Source organism: Anolis sagrei, chromosome 5 (genome assembly GCF_037176765.1).
Source record: "Anolis sagrei isolate rAnoSag1 chromosome 5, rAnoSag1.mat, whole genome shotgun sequence".
In the NCBI taxonomy this organism is placed as follows: Eukaryota; Metazoa; Chordata; class Lepidosauria; order Squamata; family Dactyloidae; genus Anolis; species Anolis sagrei.
In genome coordinates this window covers 35,600,422-35,619,672 of record NC_090025.1, presented here as the reverse complement: position 1 = coordinate 35,619,672, position 19,251 = coordinate 35,600,422, and the positions used below count along the sequence as shown (strand labels likewise).

The following is a 19,251-nucleotide window of genomic DNA, read 5'->3' as shown; positions in this document are numbered from 1 at the left end:
AAATTTCTCCCTTAATCTGCCACAAGTTGGATGATCTGCGTGATAGTAAATATCAGTGTATCTGCTTATCAAAATACTTCCTTGTGCTGCTTATGCCAATCAGGATTTGCTCATATGAGTGACAATAAGAAGATACTGCCTAGGAGCTAAACTTCACAAGGACTGGTTTGCATAGTATTCTCCTTGGACATGCCGGTCCATTTTGCTGACCCATTTCAAGGTTCAGAGTGTTCCAAGCCAGACACAGTATTTTGGCACATGAGATAGAAAATCTCAAAAGTATCTCTTTCCATCGTCAGCAATACAAACTCAGTAACTGAATGACTAACACTTTGCTGCCATTTCACGACACTCAAAAATTGATGCTAAAGGCAGATGCTCAAGGGATGTGACGCACAACTGACATCTTCCTGTTCCTTGTGGACACAGGGTAGGCTGCATCTTTCACCAACCCCCTATCTGCGTAGATGGATATATACCATTGTAGGCTGTTAATAATTTTTAAAAATTAAGTGTCTAACACATACACAATGTACTATCTGATCAACTGTTAATTAAAAGTACGTTTAAAAGGGGGAGCTTGAAAGGTTACTTTCAGAGACTGCAGATCCCAGAATCTTGCAGCCACTGTAGTTAGTGGCCATCCTGTCTGGGAACCATGTCTGGATCTACATTGCCATATAATGCCATTTGAAGAGCATTATATAGTCAGTATGGGCTTCCTGGTGGCACAACAGGTTAAACCGCTGAGCTGCTGAACATGCTGAACAAAAGGTTGGCTGTTCGAATCCGAGGAGTGGGCTGTTAGCCCCAGTTTCTGCCAACCTACCGGTTTGCAAATGTGAGTATATCAATAGGTACCGCTTCTGCGAGAAGGTAACCATGTTTCATGCAGTCATGCTGGCCACATGACCTTGGAGGTGTCTATGGACAATGCTAGATCTTCAGCTTAGAAATGGAGATGAGCACCAGCCTAGAGTCAGACACGACTAGACTTACTGTCAGGGGAAATCTTTACCTTTACCAATATAGTCAGTATAGATCCATGTAATGCAGTTTGAACTGCATTGAACTGAATTACATGGGTCTATAACCTTCCAAAGTAACATTTTTGCCAAATGTACTGGCTTCTACCCCATGGTTTTGTTCACAAATCCCACTTTACTGATAAGTATAAACTGAAAATATGGAAACAATTATGGTTTTTGTTTTTGTTTTTAGGTTGACTTAATCTTTATAATGAAGCATCATAATGTTACTGCATATAAACCGTATAAAACATGTTAGAGGGTAGGTCCTTGTCCTGAGAAACTTGAGATTTAAAATAACACACTGAGAAAAGGAGGTGAAAATATAGAGGAAAGAGGGAAATAATATTCATGTTAATTACACTTATAAATAGCAGTGGTAATTAGCTGATGGATAAATGCATTGTATATAATTCAGAGATAAAGCCCAAAGAGTTCACTGAGACTTCTATCAAGTATTTGAAGCTAAGTCTAGTCGAACTAAAATACCCAGATCCAGCATGATACTAGCAGAGCCTAAGTGTCTATTTTAATTCTGAAAATTATGCTCACATCATAGAATTATTTTATATACAGGCATTAGCACAAGCTGTAAGTAGTACACGTGCAATCACTTTTGTAGCTGGTTGTAAAATGGAAGATTGCTTTGTGTGTGTGTGTCATCTGTCATCTTATGGTGATCCCATGAATTACATAAGAGTTTTTATTAAGGAAGGAATATGTAGACGTATTTCTGCCAGATCCTTCCTCTGAAATGTAGCTCATCTAGTCTAAAGCCTCTGTAAATGACTATCCACTAGCACAACAAATCTTGTACTAGTGCCAAAACCATAGTCCGGGGGTGGGGGTGGGGGGGTGGGTTCCTGTTGTCTCACCACCATTTGCAACTATGAGTTGAATGTAAATTGGATGTTTATAACTCAGGGATTGCCTGTACTTTCCAAGTTTTGAGGAAACAAGTGGCAGGTTTGGGTAGGAGGAGGGGTTGTAGGGTGGGAAGTACAGATTTATGGTTGGTGTTTTTCCTCTGGTTTAGTCCAGCAGGCTAGATCTTAATTTTTAAATATTTTAAATATGAAAATATATGTAGAAGAGATCTTACAAAATGCTCTATCTCTTATTCTAATCAACATTTTTTGTGAAGTTTGAACACAATTATAGATTTTATTATGTAGTTTCATTTGTTTTGTATCCTATGTAATTACTTTTAATGATTTGTGAAATATTATTTTTAAAAACACCTGAAAGTAGTCACATCACTGGACTTTTGCTCTTCCCACTTTCAGAGCCTTCTTGCTCCTCCCACTGGTGTATAAAAGGAAGGCATGAAAGCAGCTGTGGGTCTTTCCAAACACCGTTGTCTTACTGTGCAGTTGCCTGCTACCTTGAGTCACTGTTCTGAGACTTAAAGCCCTGTTACTTGCTGTTAGTGTTTCCTTTCATCCACCTGACTTCAGAAGATGCCTAAACATCTATCATACCACAACTGAACCTTTTGAGATCATGGCAAAAAAAGAAAAAAAATATTGAAGACCATAACATGCACTTCTGGATTGCAGGGGAAAACTGAGGAAATTGTGGAAACTAAGGTGTCTGCCACTGGTTCATCTAATCCAGTGGTTCTCAACCTGTGGGTCCCCAGATGTTGTAGCCTTCATTTCCCAGAAATCCTAACAGCTGGTGAACTGGCTGGGATTTCTGGGAGTTGTAGGCCAAAACACCTGGGGACCCACAGGTTGAGAACCACTGATCTAATCCAAGCCCTACCAAAGCAGCCATGAAACAGGAGCAAAGACAAGAAGCTGTGTCATTGTTAGACCTTGGTCTTGATATGAACAAGACTGTTTCTGATGACCAAGTGAAAACTCAATTAGTGCAAAATCAAAGGACTCAATTTGCCAGGATATGTATTTCCTATGGATAAGAAGAAACATCTAAGATTTCAACTCAAACAGTTCAAGAGATTTCCCTGGTTAGCCTACTCATTTCATGTACAAGGTGCACTCTAAGTACCATGTGGTGTTTGGAAGAGGAGTTGGGGGTAAAGGTGGCCATCAGAAGCATTGGATGCTAAACCATTTATGCAATGGAAAGATGCAATACAAGTCTTTAATGGACACCAAAAAACAGTACCATCAGAACAACTTGTGCTTGGCTGAAAACTCCTTGCTAAATCACAGTGGAAAATGTCTTGATGTAACCCATCATAATAAAGGAAACAAGAAGAAAGCAGAATAAAACAGAAAGAAACTTCTGCCAATTTTGAAAACGATTGTTCTTCATGGCCAACAAGAACTGGCTTTCAGAGGGAGCAATGATTCAGGACCTATTACCTGTAAAGGACCTTTGCACAATGATGGTCATTTCAGGGCCTTGTTAAGATCTTGTGCCAGATCCTCCCTATTAATTGTGGCCATTTAAAATCCAACTTGATCAAGTGCACAGAACTTTTCAATGAATGTCTTCAAGATACTGAGTTTGATCTGTAGTGTAGAAAAAAATTACACCTGCAAAAAAAGTATCAGATGCACTGAAAGCATATCTTGTCTATGACAGTTTTTATTCGAATATGAAGAAACTTCTTCAGATTTCTGCATTTTTGCAACATTGTCATGTTTGCAACAGCTACAAATGAAATGTCATTTTCAACTCTTAAATGTTTGAAAACATACAAAAGAAACATAATGGGGCAAGAGACTGACTGGACTTGAACTCTTAAGTATCCACCTAAGTTTATCAATGGAGCCTGATTTCTGTATTAATACAGTTTTCAAGTGTTTCCAACCAGTGTTCTGATATTATTTTGTAACCACTAAATTACCAATTAAGAGTCATTTTCAGAGGATTTTTTAGACTTAAAACTTTGTAGCTAGCTAAAATAGAAATTTGACATAATTAGGTCTATATAAAAATCAAATAATTGAATTTAAATTGTTTCGAGTTATGTACCTACTTGTCAGGAATTGTGAAAAAAATGTTTACACCCCCCCCCCCATGTGACACTATTAGATGCAATGTGTGTAATGCACAGATATCTGTAATAACATCAAACAAAACAACAATGTATATGCATAACTCACAAGAAATATAACAAGGATCTAATTTATACAACTCTGTCTAAGAGTAAGTACTTAAAACTATATTACTATGTTGAAAATACTTCAAAAAATTACAGTAGTAAAAGTACACGGAATAAGTAGCAGACATAAAGTAAAGCATAAGAAAACAACTAAATCCTAATAAATCCTGGAGCTGCAAAAAGTCTTGAGTCCAATACCAATAGTAGTCAAAAATCATCTTCCAAAATAACAACTTCTATGTTGGAGGAGATTCTTCATTGACTCGTAACACCAGGAAAAGCAATACGACAAGATCTCCTGGATGGTTTCCTTTGTTTCGTTATAACTTCTTCGGGTGTATGCCTGTGTTTATCTGTACTGCTTGATTACACTAGATGAGGAATGAAGCAACATACAAACAATAGATATACTAAAAAACCCAAATTAACATGGTTTAAAAGAAGTTTTGATATACAGTATATTCTGGTGTATAAGACTACTTTTTAACCCAAGAAAATCTTCTCAAAAGTCAGGGGTCGTCTTATACACGGGTGTAGTCTTATGCATGGGAGTCGTCTTAACTCTATATTTTAACTGGAAAAGTTGGGGGTCGTCTTATACGCCCAGTCGTCTTATATGCCGGAATATACAGTACTTTCCTTAAGGATAGGTTTAATTGTATTAGTTGTTCCTTTCCTCAAAAAAGTAGATTGGATTTCAGTTTAAGATTAATAATTTTTAGGATCCCCACAGTCTGGTCTTCAAAATATATTTTGACTATTAATAGAAGAAATGCTTGCAGCTCTGAGTTGTTGTATTGTGTTCTTATTTTCCAATGTTTGTTCGTAGCTGTCATTATAATTTATGTTGTAATACATTTAACTTGTATCTCTGAGAGAAAGAGGTTCTGCCTTGTATTTATATTAGAGTTCTACTGCAATTTCTGCAGTGTAAACATATTGGGCCTGATCCTTTCCAGGTGCTTCGTATGCAGAAAAGATTGTGTGTGTGCAGCATTTTACTTTACAACACACATGTCCACAGTTTAGTTGTGATCTGCAGATCAGTTGGATTAGCCTGGCCCAAGACAAAAGGGAAAAATTACACTTCCCATTCTACATGTGGGAATTTATCTGACTTCCAGAAGAATTTTAATTTTAGACCCAAGTTTGGAGTGTTACCCTTTGGTTTTCTAGCAAGTTAACCAAATGAAGTTATGGATGACATTAGGTCTTGTGAAGTAGTTCTTCAGGAGAAAGGCAACAAAACTTGTATCTGAGGGATAATTAACAGGGGTGTCAACATTTTTGCATGTATGCTTTTGTCAAATGTGAGAAACAGATGAGAGATATATAATTTCTGTAAATTGATTTTTCTGTAATACATCTGTAAATTGATTTTTTTAACAATCCAGGGACCCTAGCATATTAAAGATTTTACACTCTGATATACAGTAGACTCTCAGGGCACTTCTACTCTAGCCAAAATGTGAGATAAATTAGCATTTAAAACACTGATTCAACCCAAATTTTGGGGCAAGACAAGATTTGCCTGGAGCTCCAGTAAAATCTGGACCTTTGCAGGTATTTTTTTAAACCTGGAATAAACCTGGATAATCAAATTTATTCCAGGTTGAACTAAATTAGCCTAGGTCATCCAAATGATACTCTAGTAGGCTAATCCATTTTCGGTGCCCTGTTAAATGGTAGTGTAGCTGGGGCCCCAGTTAACCAGCGCCCATGGGCATTAGTAGACACCAGATATATGCAGTTTTGGTTGCTCTTTTTCGTGTCAGGAGCAACTTGAGAAACTGCAAGTTTTGGTTGCTTGAAAGTTAACAGTAAAATAGGCCTGTCTATATCATAGACTTTGTTCTGACTTGATATCAGTATTGAAATATAGTAGTGAAAAGCAAATGAAAGCAAATAAAGACAAATTTAATTTAATGTAACACCATTTATATGAAAATAGCTTTAAAAAAAGTTAAAGTGTTATTCAATTTTTGTTTTTTACTTAAGAGTTCTGGTTGTTTGTTTTCTGATTAACTGAAGATGGATCTAGACAGCCCCATTATTGCAGGAGTTACTGCAATAAAATGGAGGCTGTCCAGACAACGTCCTGGACAAACCGAAAACCCTGGTTTGTGGTGAATTAATTTGATAGTGGGCTTATTCCATGCCTTCTTGCCCGGAAAACTGTGGGAATACCAACCCTCCTCCCCCAAAACCTTCTAAATAGAGTAAAAGAGGGAAAGAACTCACCCGGCCTCCATGGGATTGCTATCGGAGTTCTCCTGGGGCATACAAATGATGCACCAGGAGAAAGGGGAAAGGGGGGGGGGAGGAAAATCGCTCCTGCCCCCACCTTCTCCTGGCACATCATTCGTATGCACCAGGAAAACTTCAGCAATCATCCCATGGAGGCCGGGTGAGTTCTTTTATTTTTTTTACTCTGTTTAGGGGGCTTTTGGGGTGGGGGTTACAGTGTCCCAGTGTTCTGCTGGGAAGTCCCAGTAAAACATCTGGACATCCACTTCAGAAAGTGCACACTTTCTGGGGTGTGTGTGGACTGAGCCCCAGGAACATTTGCGTTTTTTTAAACGTGAATGCTCCTGGGATAAAGCCCTGTATAGAAAGGCCCTTAGAGTCTCCTGTACCTTAGGTTGAGATTCAATGTGTGCATTTCATGACATTCTTGCAAGATTGAAGCAATATGTTGGTACATGCTGTCGAATAATTCTCATGCTAAATGGGAGTGACTAAACAAGCGACAGAAGTTGTGGCTGTTCATTGACTTGTGAGATCTGGTGTTGTTCTTGGGTAATTATTCTGGTTTGCCCAATGTAGACAAAAGGTTTCCTCTGTAGGCTGGGCAGTATGTACTCACCTACTGCCTAAACATGGCCCTGTGACTAACCTATGGACAGCCATAGCAGAGTGCAGAGTTGTTCAAGATTAAGATGTATAGAACTGATGTTCCATCTTCTGCAGCTGTATATATCAGTGTGTGCATACTCAGTTTCTAAAATAAACAAAAGTCTAAATCATTTTCCATAGAAGTGGTCATTTTACTGCAAGCACTGGAACAAAATTGTGGTTCTTGGCTCCATTTAACCTTCTCCCGCCTCCAAGGCACCAATCAATCTCTGTACAGAGCACTCTAGCAGGCAGTGACCCCATAATTACAGTAGAATGGCTCTGTAATATAATAACATTCTTCTTCCTGCTATAAATCTAGCTATAAATCTGAAAACTGTAATGAATGCACATGCACAATGAGGTACTATGTATGTGTGTGTGTACGCACATATGCATATATATGAGAATCAGGTTTTAACCGACTGGCATATATTTATTTTTGCTATGTAAGGCCAGAAATTGTGCAATAGTAATTTATGGGATTGTGTGGATAGCTTTCACAGCCAAATCCTACTCTTGTTTTGATTGTTGCAAAATGTTTTGCAACTTCAGATAAGCCATATTCAACAGGGTCCTTCTTTTCTCACAAAATAAGGATATGGTATAGGGCTGAAGTCTATGGCTTACACCAGAACATGCTTGGAAGCTGTAGTTCTTCTATACATTTGGAAACCGCCCTTTCTAATTAGGGACACTTCTTTTTCAAAGGCATGTATTACACTTCTGCCAGTTTTGCAAAGGAAAACCCTGTCTCGCTCCATCTCTTTTTCGTAAATATTTACAGTATTTAGATTCTGCCCTTCTCGCCCTGCAGGGGACTCAGGTCAGATTACAATGCACATATACATGACACACATTCAATGCCATTAGACACCCAACATATATAGACAGACACAGAGGCAATTTAACATTCCAGCTTTTACCGGCTTCATGAGGGCATACTAATCATATGAGATCAAACTGTACATTTTGAGCTGAATCCTAGTCGTAAAAGAAAGATAGGGATTTGGATGAATGTTTTATGTGATGTGGGGACAGAACCTCAAGATCTAACAATTTCTTGCTCTTATCAAATTTTTGGCATATCTTTAAAAGGATGTGGAAATGGAAATGTCTCCAAGGTATAGAGTTGGTTAAAACGTATTTTTGAACACTTCAGCTCCCAGAATTTTCAGAATGACATGTTCTGGGGATTCTGCAGGTTATAGCCCCCAAAACATAACCTTTCTAAAAAAAACATTTCTCTTGTACTCATGGCTTTCTCTGGATCTGACAGGAGAAGTTTGGAACCACTTTCATCAATGGGTAATTGGTTTGCAATCCTAACGCCTAAAGGCTGAGAAGGGCGGTATACAAATATAGTAAATAACAGGTTTTTCCCCACACTGGGCTGTATGGCCAAGTTCCAGAAGCATTCTTTCCTGACGTTTCATCTGCATCTATGGCAGGCATCCTCAGAGGTTGTGAGGTCTATTGGAAACTAGGAAATTGGGTTTATATATCTGTGGAATGTCCAGGGTGGAGGAAAGAACTCTTGTCTGTTTGAGGTGGGTGTGAATGTTGCAGTTGGCCACCTTGATGAGCATTGATGGCCTAGCAGTTTCAAGGTCTGGCTTCTTACTGCCTTCACACTTTCACATTGATTTCTACATTGATTTCCTTATTTTATGTTTTATTTAATTCTGTTGTACAATGCCTTGAGCTCTATTTTTGGAAGAGGAAAATGAGATATAAGTTTAATTAAAAAACAAATATGTATGAAATGAACTAACAAGACCAAAGAAGCAATGCTGAAAGAATCTGGTGAGTCAACATGCAAAGACAGATTTTCCCAGTCCCATGATCCATCATTCTTTCACAGAAATATTCTGGTTTACTTCCATAAGACAACTTATTAATCTTGTTTTCATTTTCTGATATTTTGAGCATGGGATCTGAAAGCAACAAAAATAGCAGGGTAAATAATATCTGTATATTTTGCTTGCAGCCTTGACCTTTATATCCCTGTGGTTTTACTGTGCTCCTCTCCATATTAACAATAAAAATCCCTTATAGGGCTAGACAACTATTCTCGTACTCTGGATAGCTGAAAGTTAAGCTGCTCAAGCTAACATGCTGGCAAGCCAAGAATAACAGTTTCACAGGAGAGTACTTTTTTGGTATTCTCAGTTTAACAAACAGATCACACTGTTTGCTTTATTTAAAAATAACGCTAGCAATAGGCGAAAATTACGTTGTTGGACTATTCTGTAGGAGATATTTTAACACTGAGTGGCATAGAGTGTAGTTTAGTTCTGTTTAAATCAGCCTCCTTGGCTTTATTTGTCATTACTTCAAAAAGCTATATTGTTTTTATTGTTTTATTAGGACAACCAAAAAAGTTTGAAATACTCAACTAAAGAAAGAAGTTTGTGTGTTCTAAGCTAACAACTTTGTTGTTTTTGGTCATCAAGTTGACTTTGACTTACGGTATCTCTGTGAATCAGAAACCTCCAACATCTCCAGTCATCAAGTGCCATGTTCAAGTCTTCCAAACTCAGGGCTGTAGTTTTCTTGATTGAATCAATCCACCTGTAGTATGGCATTTCTCTTTTCCTATTGCTTTTCACTTTCCCCAGGATGGCTAGTGTGAATACAAGGGGGTTGGTGACAAGGTGTCATGATTTATAGTATTCCTCTTTTACAGCAAGCTGAAGGTGATTTCCTTTGAATTATTATGACATCATCTGAGGTGACATATTAATGTTTCTGCAGATATTTTGATGAAATATTTCACTAGATAATGTGGGGGGCCCAGCCATAGCTTAATATTTGGCTCTTGCACTTTACCACAGTGTCCTGCCCTAATTGACATTGCCTTTCTAGCCCTAACTTATCGCCTGGCTCCTGCACTTTTTCCATCAGCCCTGTCCTTGCAACTGTATTGCACAAGCCCCTTCTCACCCGAGTTTAGTATTTGACTACCAGGTCAGACTATTGAATGTTCGTCAATGTTTTTTATGTTGTTTTAGGATGTTGCTTTTAGAAATTTTACTATGTTTATTTTAATATTTGTTTGACCAGGCTTGTCTCCATGTAAGCTGCCCTGGTCCCTTTGGGGAGATGGTGGCAGGAAACAAAAATAAAGTTGTTATTATTTTATTGACACAAAAACACAGTATGTCACAGCAAAGGAGATATATATGCTGGATTTTGTATCACAAAATCACAAGTCGAACACTTCCCAAGTGTATAGGACTGTGATGTATTTTCGAATGATGCGCATGCAGATCTAAGTAAGGTGGCCTTTTGCAGCTGACAGATCATGATTTTGTCAATGTTCATTGTTTCCAAATGCTGGTTGAGATCTTTTGGCATGGTATCCAGTGTGCTGATTACCACTGGGACCACCTGTACTGGTTTATGCCAGAGCCTTTGCAGTTCGATTTTGAGGCCCTGATAACAGCTGAGTTTTTCCTGTTGTTTTTCCTCAGTGCAACTGGTATGGCGACATCAATAATCCAAACTTTTTTTCTTTTCTACAATCATGATGTCTGGTGTATTGTGTTCCAAAACTTTGTCAATTTGGATTCGAAAGTCCTACAATATTTTTGCGTGTTCATTTTCCACTACCTTTGCAGGTTTATGATCCCACCAGTTCTTTACTGCTGGCTTGAAAACTTGTTGTTGTTGTTGTTGTTGTTGTTGTTGTTAGCATTATTAGCATTATTAGCATTTTCTCTCATTACATCTCAGAACAGTGATATGGAGGTGGCATGACTTGGTACTGTTCCGTTATCTGGGAAGACTACAAAAAGGGGCCTATACAAAGAAGGATAAACCATTTTATGGGGGGGGGGGGGGGAGAGATGAAGGAGGAAAACAACCCCCCCCCTCGTTTTTGTTATTTTTCCACTTCCCATTTCATAAATGAGAGTTCTTTCCACAACAGTGGCATAGGTGGGGTGGGGTGGGTGGTAACAGGAAAACAAGGGGAAATTATTTTACTCCTTCAACCCTCCCCTGCTAAAATGGACTATCATTGTCTGTCTAACACCCTCTTTTGGCCTCTGCCGATGACTTAAAGACCAAGACTGGTATCAAATTGTTAATCTCAAGAAGTTTCAACTCATTGAATTGGTCAGATTTACCAATACATGTTGATTCACCAGGTTCAACTTGATGCAAAAGGGCATACTGTGCTTGGGATGAACAATTGGATTTAGGATTCAATCTGAGAGGGACCAATCCTTTCCATATCTGTTCTTGGTCCATCCTTGTTAGTTTCTTGACCTACTAGGAGATATGGTAGAGAACACAGAGTCTTGGATGATAGAGTCCAGAACCAATTATCTCCCAAATTAGCTTTTATCAAGGAAAGTTGTGTGTGTTGAGTTGATGGCTTTGTTTTGAAAAAAGGAAAATATACCGAAAGGGGAAATAAAAGGCAAGAAGAAACACAACAAAGAGAGAAAAAGTAAGAAGTAATTTGAGGAGGAGCTATTGTCAACTTTGGGTCAAGGAAAGGGATTAAAAGCAGTATTTTTTTGCATTGCACTTTCAGGCTCACTCAGAGAACAGGAAAAAGAGGAAGGCGAGGGAAAGGCTACCTACCGGCTGTTAGGAATTATGTTGAAGTCCAAAATACCTGGAGGGCCTAAGTTTGCCTATGCCTGGGCTAGACAATTTTTTTTTCCTTCTTGAATTTACAACATTTTGCCTGATGAAAGGAATCTGAATATCTTAGAAGCATGCATATGGTTTTACACCTTTTTATGGCCTAATAAAGACGTTTATACAATCTGGATCATTTCAAAATTGAGGTGTGGTGTTTAGATAGTAAGCAGTGATTTACCCAGATTCATTCTAGTGTAGGGAAGTGGTAGTACCTAACATCTTGCAAAAATAAAAGCAATCACTAACAAACATTGCAACCTCAGTATCTTATACATCTTGTAAATATTGGAGGTTATTTATAGATTTTTTTGCTGGACAATTTTCATATTATAACTCCTGAGCAGACTGGGGAGTTGAAGTAAAAATGATCAAAACGTATTGCTCCACGAAGCAACTGAAGTTAAAGCTATGCCCTCTATATATGCTGATCAGTAACAATTGGCACCAAGTAAGAAATGTTCAGACACAGAAAACTGCATCAATCAGTACTTTTCCCTCTTTTAGTTTCCATGGAAGCTTATATCTAATGAAAATCTGGAAAGTTTGGCAGCCATTACTCAACCATCTGTAAAAGATAAGGTTCTGTACATATTTGCGTCTTGTAATACTTACCAAGAGCTATTTTTTCAGAAGCAGAGCGATTGAATAATACAATAACAATTAGTTCTGAGGATATGGTAGACACAGCATTAGCTTCAGTTAGAAGTTGGAGGTACAGTGATGTTAAAAGCGACACAGATGACTAATAAAAAGTTTTATTTTGGTAACAAGTCTAGAAAAAAGTCACATTTCAAAAGTGACTTTATGAGATAAGTGATACCACTTAAGAAATAACAAGGATGAATTAATTTTTCAAAGTCCTGGCTGTAGTAAGTTCATGGATAACATAGCATTTCCCCCTGAAACTGTTACTTAGTTTGCATAATATTTTCAATGTCTACAGCCATCATAGGAAAGATTCCAGGCCCCATGACCTCATGCACCAAACCTTCTGAATGTATTCTTAGGGCCAGCATCAGAATATAAGAGTTATAGCTTCCACCAGTTCTCTCTTCTGAGATTCCTGATTTCACTTGCTTCCCCTGAATCTACTTACTATGGCCGTTAAGCATATCCTACCCACTTAAGATATTGATTTAATAATTGTGATTTTTTTGTGAAATGTTGAAATAGTCTCTGTACTCCTGGTCCCTCAAATTGATGACCCCCAAAGAGAAGAATTTGTTCCCTACTGTGTGAATTAAAGAGCCCTATAAAGCCTGGTAGTTTTATTCTATTAGTCTTTAAGGTGTCACCGGACTCTTTGTGACTGTTGCAGCAAAATAATATGCCTACCTCTTTGGAAATTCATACTAAGAAAGTCTATTTCTGGTTTCAAGAAGTGTTTTTTAAATTGTTATTCAGCGCTCTGTATGTGTGTGTGTGCACACACCTTCAGGTCATTTGTCTGTCCATGGCAGTAGTTCCCTACCATTTGTCCTCCAGATGTTTTGGACTTCAACTCCCAGAAATTCCAGCCAACCTTCCAGTTGTTAGGAATTGTGGGAGCTGAAGTCCAAAAACACCTGGAAAACCACTGGTCTATGGCAACCTCATGAATTTCATAGGGTTTTCTTTGATGAGGAATACTCAGAGATTATTTTGCCAGTTCCTTCCTCTGAAATATAGTCTACACCAGCACTTGGTATTTCTTGGCGAACTCTCTAATTCAGTATAATTGTGTTAAAAGCTGAATTACAATTCTTTGAGACTTCTGTAATAGGCAGGTCGCCTTTGGGGGGAAATTTCAGAATAAACAAAATGGATCCCATATCTGCCTTTACAGATGCAATTTACTCATCCCTGGCCTAGCTCAGTGCTGTGATTGAGTTTGCCTGCTGTGTGTATCAGAAATGAATCTGTTGAAGCACTTCCACCATATAATGCATATGGAACCTGAGGAATGTGATTGGAAGACTGAGATGCCCAAAATAATATTAATATAATATATTAATATATGGTCATAGTGTGGGCCTGGTATCATCCTAGTAGATGTAAGAAAGCTATTTGCCTATTGGAATAGAATTCCAATAATCAAAGGCTTTGATTTCATCATTCCTTACTACAATTACCAGAAGCAAAACAAATACATGCAAAATAAATCAATATATGCAATTAATGCCAAAAAAAGAGTTTGCACAAAATCAAGGAAAAATTGGGTTGTTTGGAACCGGAATCTTAGTCAGATACGTGTATACAATTTAAAGCAAAAAGTACAAAGATCTGCATTATGAGTTGGTCATTATTCTTTTATCCATCTATTACTCATATGAATCATGAATGTTAAGAAGGATAAGTAAGCAAGAACATCAAATACCAGCCATGAAAAACCATGTTCTGTGGTTTCTTTTGATGTGTGGGTGGATAGGTGGTGGAATCATTTGTATGATATGAAAGATGCTTAGTGTTCATGTCAGCCACCATGTTGGCTTGAATTGGAGAACATCATTACAAGAAGAAACGTGTGGCTATGGAAAGTGTGTTTTTGCCTTCCTATGTGGAGAAGGCATGGATCTTACTCTTCTGGGAGCTCCTCCTTAATTTATTGAGGAGTGGGAGAGGGTAGTAAGCTAGAATACTGACTATATATCTCTTTTCTTGCAGAGAGATGGTCAATGCATGGTTTTCTGAGCGAGTTCATACCATTCCAGTGTGCAAAGAAGGGACCAAATCCAACAGTGAAACTTGTTCTTGTTCCACTCTCCAAACAACACGTGCAGAGAGCACTAATTCTACACCTCCAGCCAGGAAGATATCTGCCTCTGAATTTGACAGACCTCTTAGGCCTATTGTTGTCAAGGATTCCATTGGGACAGTGAGTTTCCTATCAGACTCTGAGAAGAAGGAGCAGATGCCTCTCCAGTCTCGGACGCTTAGGACTGATGCAGGGGATCAATGCACAAGGCTCTTAGAACTGGTGAAGGATATTTCTAGTCACTTGGATGTCACAGCCCTTTGCCACAAAATTTTCTTGCACATCCATGAACTCATAGCTGCAGATCGCTATTCCCTCTTTCTGGTTTGTGAGGATAGTTCCAATGAGAAATTTCTTGTCAGCAGGCTGTTTGATGTTGCTGAAGGTACCACTTTAGAAGAAGCTTCCAACAACTGCATCCGTTTGGAATGGAACAAAGGAATTGTAGGCCATGTTGCAGCTTTGGGCCAGCCTTTGAATATTAAGGATGCCTATGAGGTAAGCAAAGGATGCTTTCCTGTATTTGATTCATGTGTATGTGCATTTTAGTAAGAGCCACCATTTTAAAATAAATTACAACAAGAATCCTAATAAAAATGCCCTCTCAGGATGGAAAATCACCCAGTCTCAACTGTAGCCCAACTATCTCTAGTTGACAATTGTGGTTCTCCAGGATATCAGATAGATAGCTATTTTTTCCAAGCAATACTAGCTAAGATCAGTAAGTTAAAAAAGTTACAGATTGAGCCCACATACTTATATATATTGCCTCTGTCACTGAGTCATGATCACTAGAAACTATAGTGTGACCACTAGAAACTGGAGTGCCATGCATTGCCTCAGGCAAAAAGCTGACAGGTCCTGTGTTTTGGAGCTGTCTGGAAGGGCCCCAAGTATCCCAAAGGCCCCAAACTACATTTATATATGTGTGTGTGTGTGTGTGTGTAAGACATGGGTAAACTTTTTGACACATTGTATTTTAAAATTTGACAGACAGGTTGGGCCAGTGACAGATGGATGGAGAGTGTTTGTGTGAACTAATTGAAAAAAAATGAACAAATTGTTATGTACACTGTACACATCTCTTTTGAAATGCAAAAGAACAAAAAAGAACAAAACAACAGCAAGATATTTAAAATGAAGAACAATTTTAGCCAACATAAATATAACAGTATTTCAATGGATAACCCCAGAGACCATCCAGTCAAACCCTCCTTTGCCATGCAGGAAAAGTACAATCAAAGCACCCTTAACAGATGGTCACTTCACTTTTGTAGTAGTAGTAGTAGTAGTAATAATAATAATAATAGTCACCCTGACCCCCCCCCCCCCGGGGGGGTTGAGAAGGTGGGGTACAAATATCTGAAATAAATAATAATGATAATGATAATAATAATAATAATAATAATAGGAGCAACCCGAGGGGCCATCTGGCCAACCCCTGTCTGCCATGCAAGAAAAGTGCAATTAAAGCATCCCCATCAGATGGCCATCCAGCCTTTGTAATAATAACAATAGTAATAATAGGTGCAATGTCAGGGATCATCTGTTGGTGAGGAAAAAAGGGTTTTGGTGGCAAAGGAGGAGGGAAAAAAGGCTATTGGGGTGAGGGAGACAGAGAGGTGGAGGAGCAGGAAATAGGAAGGAAAGCTTGGAGGGGGAGGAGATGGGGAGAGGAAAAGGAAGGAACCATGGAGCCCCTCGGGGTGCTTTACGGAGCCCCAAGGGCTCCATGGAGTACACTTTTAAAACCACTACATTAGAGTGTATGACTTTTTCTAGGTTACACAGTGGGTATCCCATGCCAAACCACAGCTTGAAAACGTTCCTTTTTGTACTATACCTTCCAGAATAACTCTGATACTGGAGGGAATCAAGCTTTTTCCTAAACTTGTGGCATCTTGGCTTCAAACAATGGCTCTCAAGATATTTTTAGGGACCATTTTAAGATCTTGATAGTTTCTGCAGACCACTTTATTTCTTTAATTTAAAAAGAAATAAAATATAAATAAAAGCATGTACACATCTGTTGTCTATTTTTCTAGCAATGATATTAATATCTTTGTAGCAGTCACTACATTTTACAAAATGAAAATGATGCCATTAACTGCTAATTTTTATGGGACGATTTAGCCTATTTGATAATCCAGTTTAATCAAAGTCTCCTCAGCATTGCCCATTTGAAAGAGACCTCTGAGGCCAAGTACAAATATTCTGGACTGTTTTGCAACTTTTCTTCTTATCACATGGCTTATGCTCACTGGCCATTAAAAATCTGCAGACTGTAGTTTAAGAAACTTAATAAAAGTACCACCTGAAATTTGTTCTCTATTCATCAAAACAAAATTGGCAGTGATTCTTAATATCCGTTTCTACTAATGTGGAACTTACTTGTATGGGCATCTCAATGGAAAAGGCCAGCCAGTAGCAACTAACGTTAAGACAATAATGTTATATATGCTAATTATTTCCTCCTTAATTATAATTCTTCATATCTATTACATTGCACACAGAAATTTAGCTTGTGGGAATACTTTTCATGTTAGTATCCCCATCAGATGTTTAGGTGAGGTGTCTAAAAGGAGGTTTTCTTTGGTGCTTTTTATTATGAGGGTTGCTTTTAATATATATGTGACATCTGAGTTGAGGTTGTGTATAAGAATGAGATATTTTGACATTTTTTTTCCTGAAATGGAAGATGCTGATCTTTTTAACACAACGACTCCGTGTTTTTTGCACTTTACCCTTCTGCTCAGGGAACAGATAATCCTCTAAAAATTGTTGTACTTTGAGTAATCAGCATATTGTAATGAGTATTCATATTGGAGAATATGCAGTATATCACAGATTTGGAAAAAAAATCTAGGCTCATTGTAACATTTGGAGATCCTTATCTACATACATGTGACAGGATTTATATCATCTGGGATTTATTTCAGTTGTTACACTATAAAAATCAGAGGTCAAGAAAAGAAAGAACTGGAAAGAACTGGATTTTCTGGTGTGACACCAAACTTGGGGCATTCCTTCCTCACTACTTTGCCAAGTCCCTTACATTGTTGTTTTGTTATTATCATAAAGATCTGTATATTTCACTTTTTACATGGAAAAATGAGATATTTAAAATGTTTATTTTGGCTTATTTTTGCATTTTAGCTTACTTCTTTTTTTAATGTACTGTACATTTTATTTTGTTTTTAATGAATTGTTTGATGCTTTGGGAATACTTTGTCCTAAAATGTGGTTAGAGCCTCCTTAAACATGTGTTCTCTATTGACTCATGAAGGAAATTTCATTATTAAGAGGAATGCAGTTAAATTAGTAGTTCTCAATTTTTGATCCTCAAAATGTTTGAAACTGGTCCTAGAATCCCTTACCTTTGATCATTTTCTTTGAAACTTCAGCACCTATAGTCCATGCCCTCCTGCGTTTTCCTCTGGGGCATCCAGACAAAGCTTCAGGGAAAAACTATTGCTTTTGGCACAAAGCAGGAAAACCCTGTTTTATGCTGGGGTAATTTGTCTGCTGGAAAGACCCAGGTCTTTCAGAAGACCTGTGCTTTTCCAGGTGCGGGAACTATGTAGATGGGACCAGGGATCATGCCACATGACTTCCAGTGCCTATTTACACATCTGTCTCAGGTTTGTTGGGGTCCTGGAACCCAAGACAACCTCCATCCTCTCCCAAAACCCATTTTTAAAGCTTTGAAAAAAGGGAAATAACTCTCCCGGCTGTTATTGCCCCTTCCGCGGAGTTCTCCTGGCTCATACCAATGACACGCCAAGAGAAGAGTGGGAGGAGGAAAATCACTCCTGCCCCCCCCCCCCCTTCTCTTGGCACATCATTGGTATGAGCCAGGAGAACTCCACAGAAGGGGAAATGGCAGCTGGGTGAGTTATTTCCCTTTTTGCAAGGATTTTTTAAGGAATTTGGGGAGAGGGTGGGAATTGTCTTGGATTCCACATTTCCTATTGTGTCCTGGTGCCCTGCTGGAAAGCCCGGCAGGGCATGTGGACACCCCCCCCCCTCAAAAAAAAAAGCATGCACTTCCTGAGGGGTGTGTGTGTGTAGATTAGAACCTGGGAACGATTGCATTTTTAATATGCAATTGCTCCTGGGTTAAAGGGCTGTGTAGAACTGCCCCCAGGGAACCAAATGCTGAGAATGACCAAGAATAAAATGTTTGTTGTAACATGAAAGAACTACACACAGTTGTTGAGAAAACACATATTTATATATATTTCTGTCTTTGACAGGATCCCCGATTCAATGCAGAAGTGGACCAAATAACAGGCTATAAGACACAGAGTATTCTTTGTATGCCAATCAAGAATCACAGAGAAGAGGTAAAGTAATGGAATGTCAGTCTCTTTTTAAGCATTTCCTGCTTTGCTAATTTCCTTAAAACTGTTCTTAGCTTTCAGACTTGTTCTTTCGGTCCTTTTTTTTAAAAGGCTGTCTGCATATATTCCATAAAGCACAATTTTGACCTCCTCCATAAACTATGCGACATTGATATGCAGCCAAGTTTTTTGTTCTTCAGTGTTGTCATTTTCAAAATAGTGTTAACCATTTTTGGCAGTGGAAGTGTATCTACATGCTAGCGTTCCCCCCCCCCCCCTCTTCATTTAAAATCCAGCTTCTATTTTGTTTCATTTGTTATTTCCTTTGAATTCAACTGGATTGTTATTATTTGGAAATTTTAGATGTGTAGAAAATGCATTCCTAAAAAGACTTCCGATGAAATAAAGTTATGTAAAATTAAATTTATAGTCTAAATCAAGGCAGACTAAAAGAAAACAGAATGAATTAGATTTTGTTTAAAACCCAGTATAACATAAAAGCCAGAGATATAA

General features: G+C 38.3%; 1 protein-coding gene across 6 annotated transcripts in view; it reads left to right on the top strand.

Moving 5' to 3' along the window:
* PDE5A (phosphodiesterase 5A) overlaps window positions 1-19,251 on the top strand; it is a 94,317-nt gene that overhangs the window by 10,913 nt on the left and 64,153 nt on the right. For all 6 annotated transcript variants that reach the window (XM_060779010.2, XM_060779009.2, XM_060779007.2 and 3 more), the window contains exons 2-3: window positions 14,305-14,893; window positions 18,652-18,741. In XM_060779010.2, the coding sequence (XP_060634993.2) occupies window positions 14,305-14,893; window positions 18,652-18,741 (679 nt within the window). The remainder of the gene's footprint in view (window positions 1-14,304; window positions 14,894-18,651; window positions 18,742-19,251) is intronic.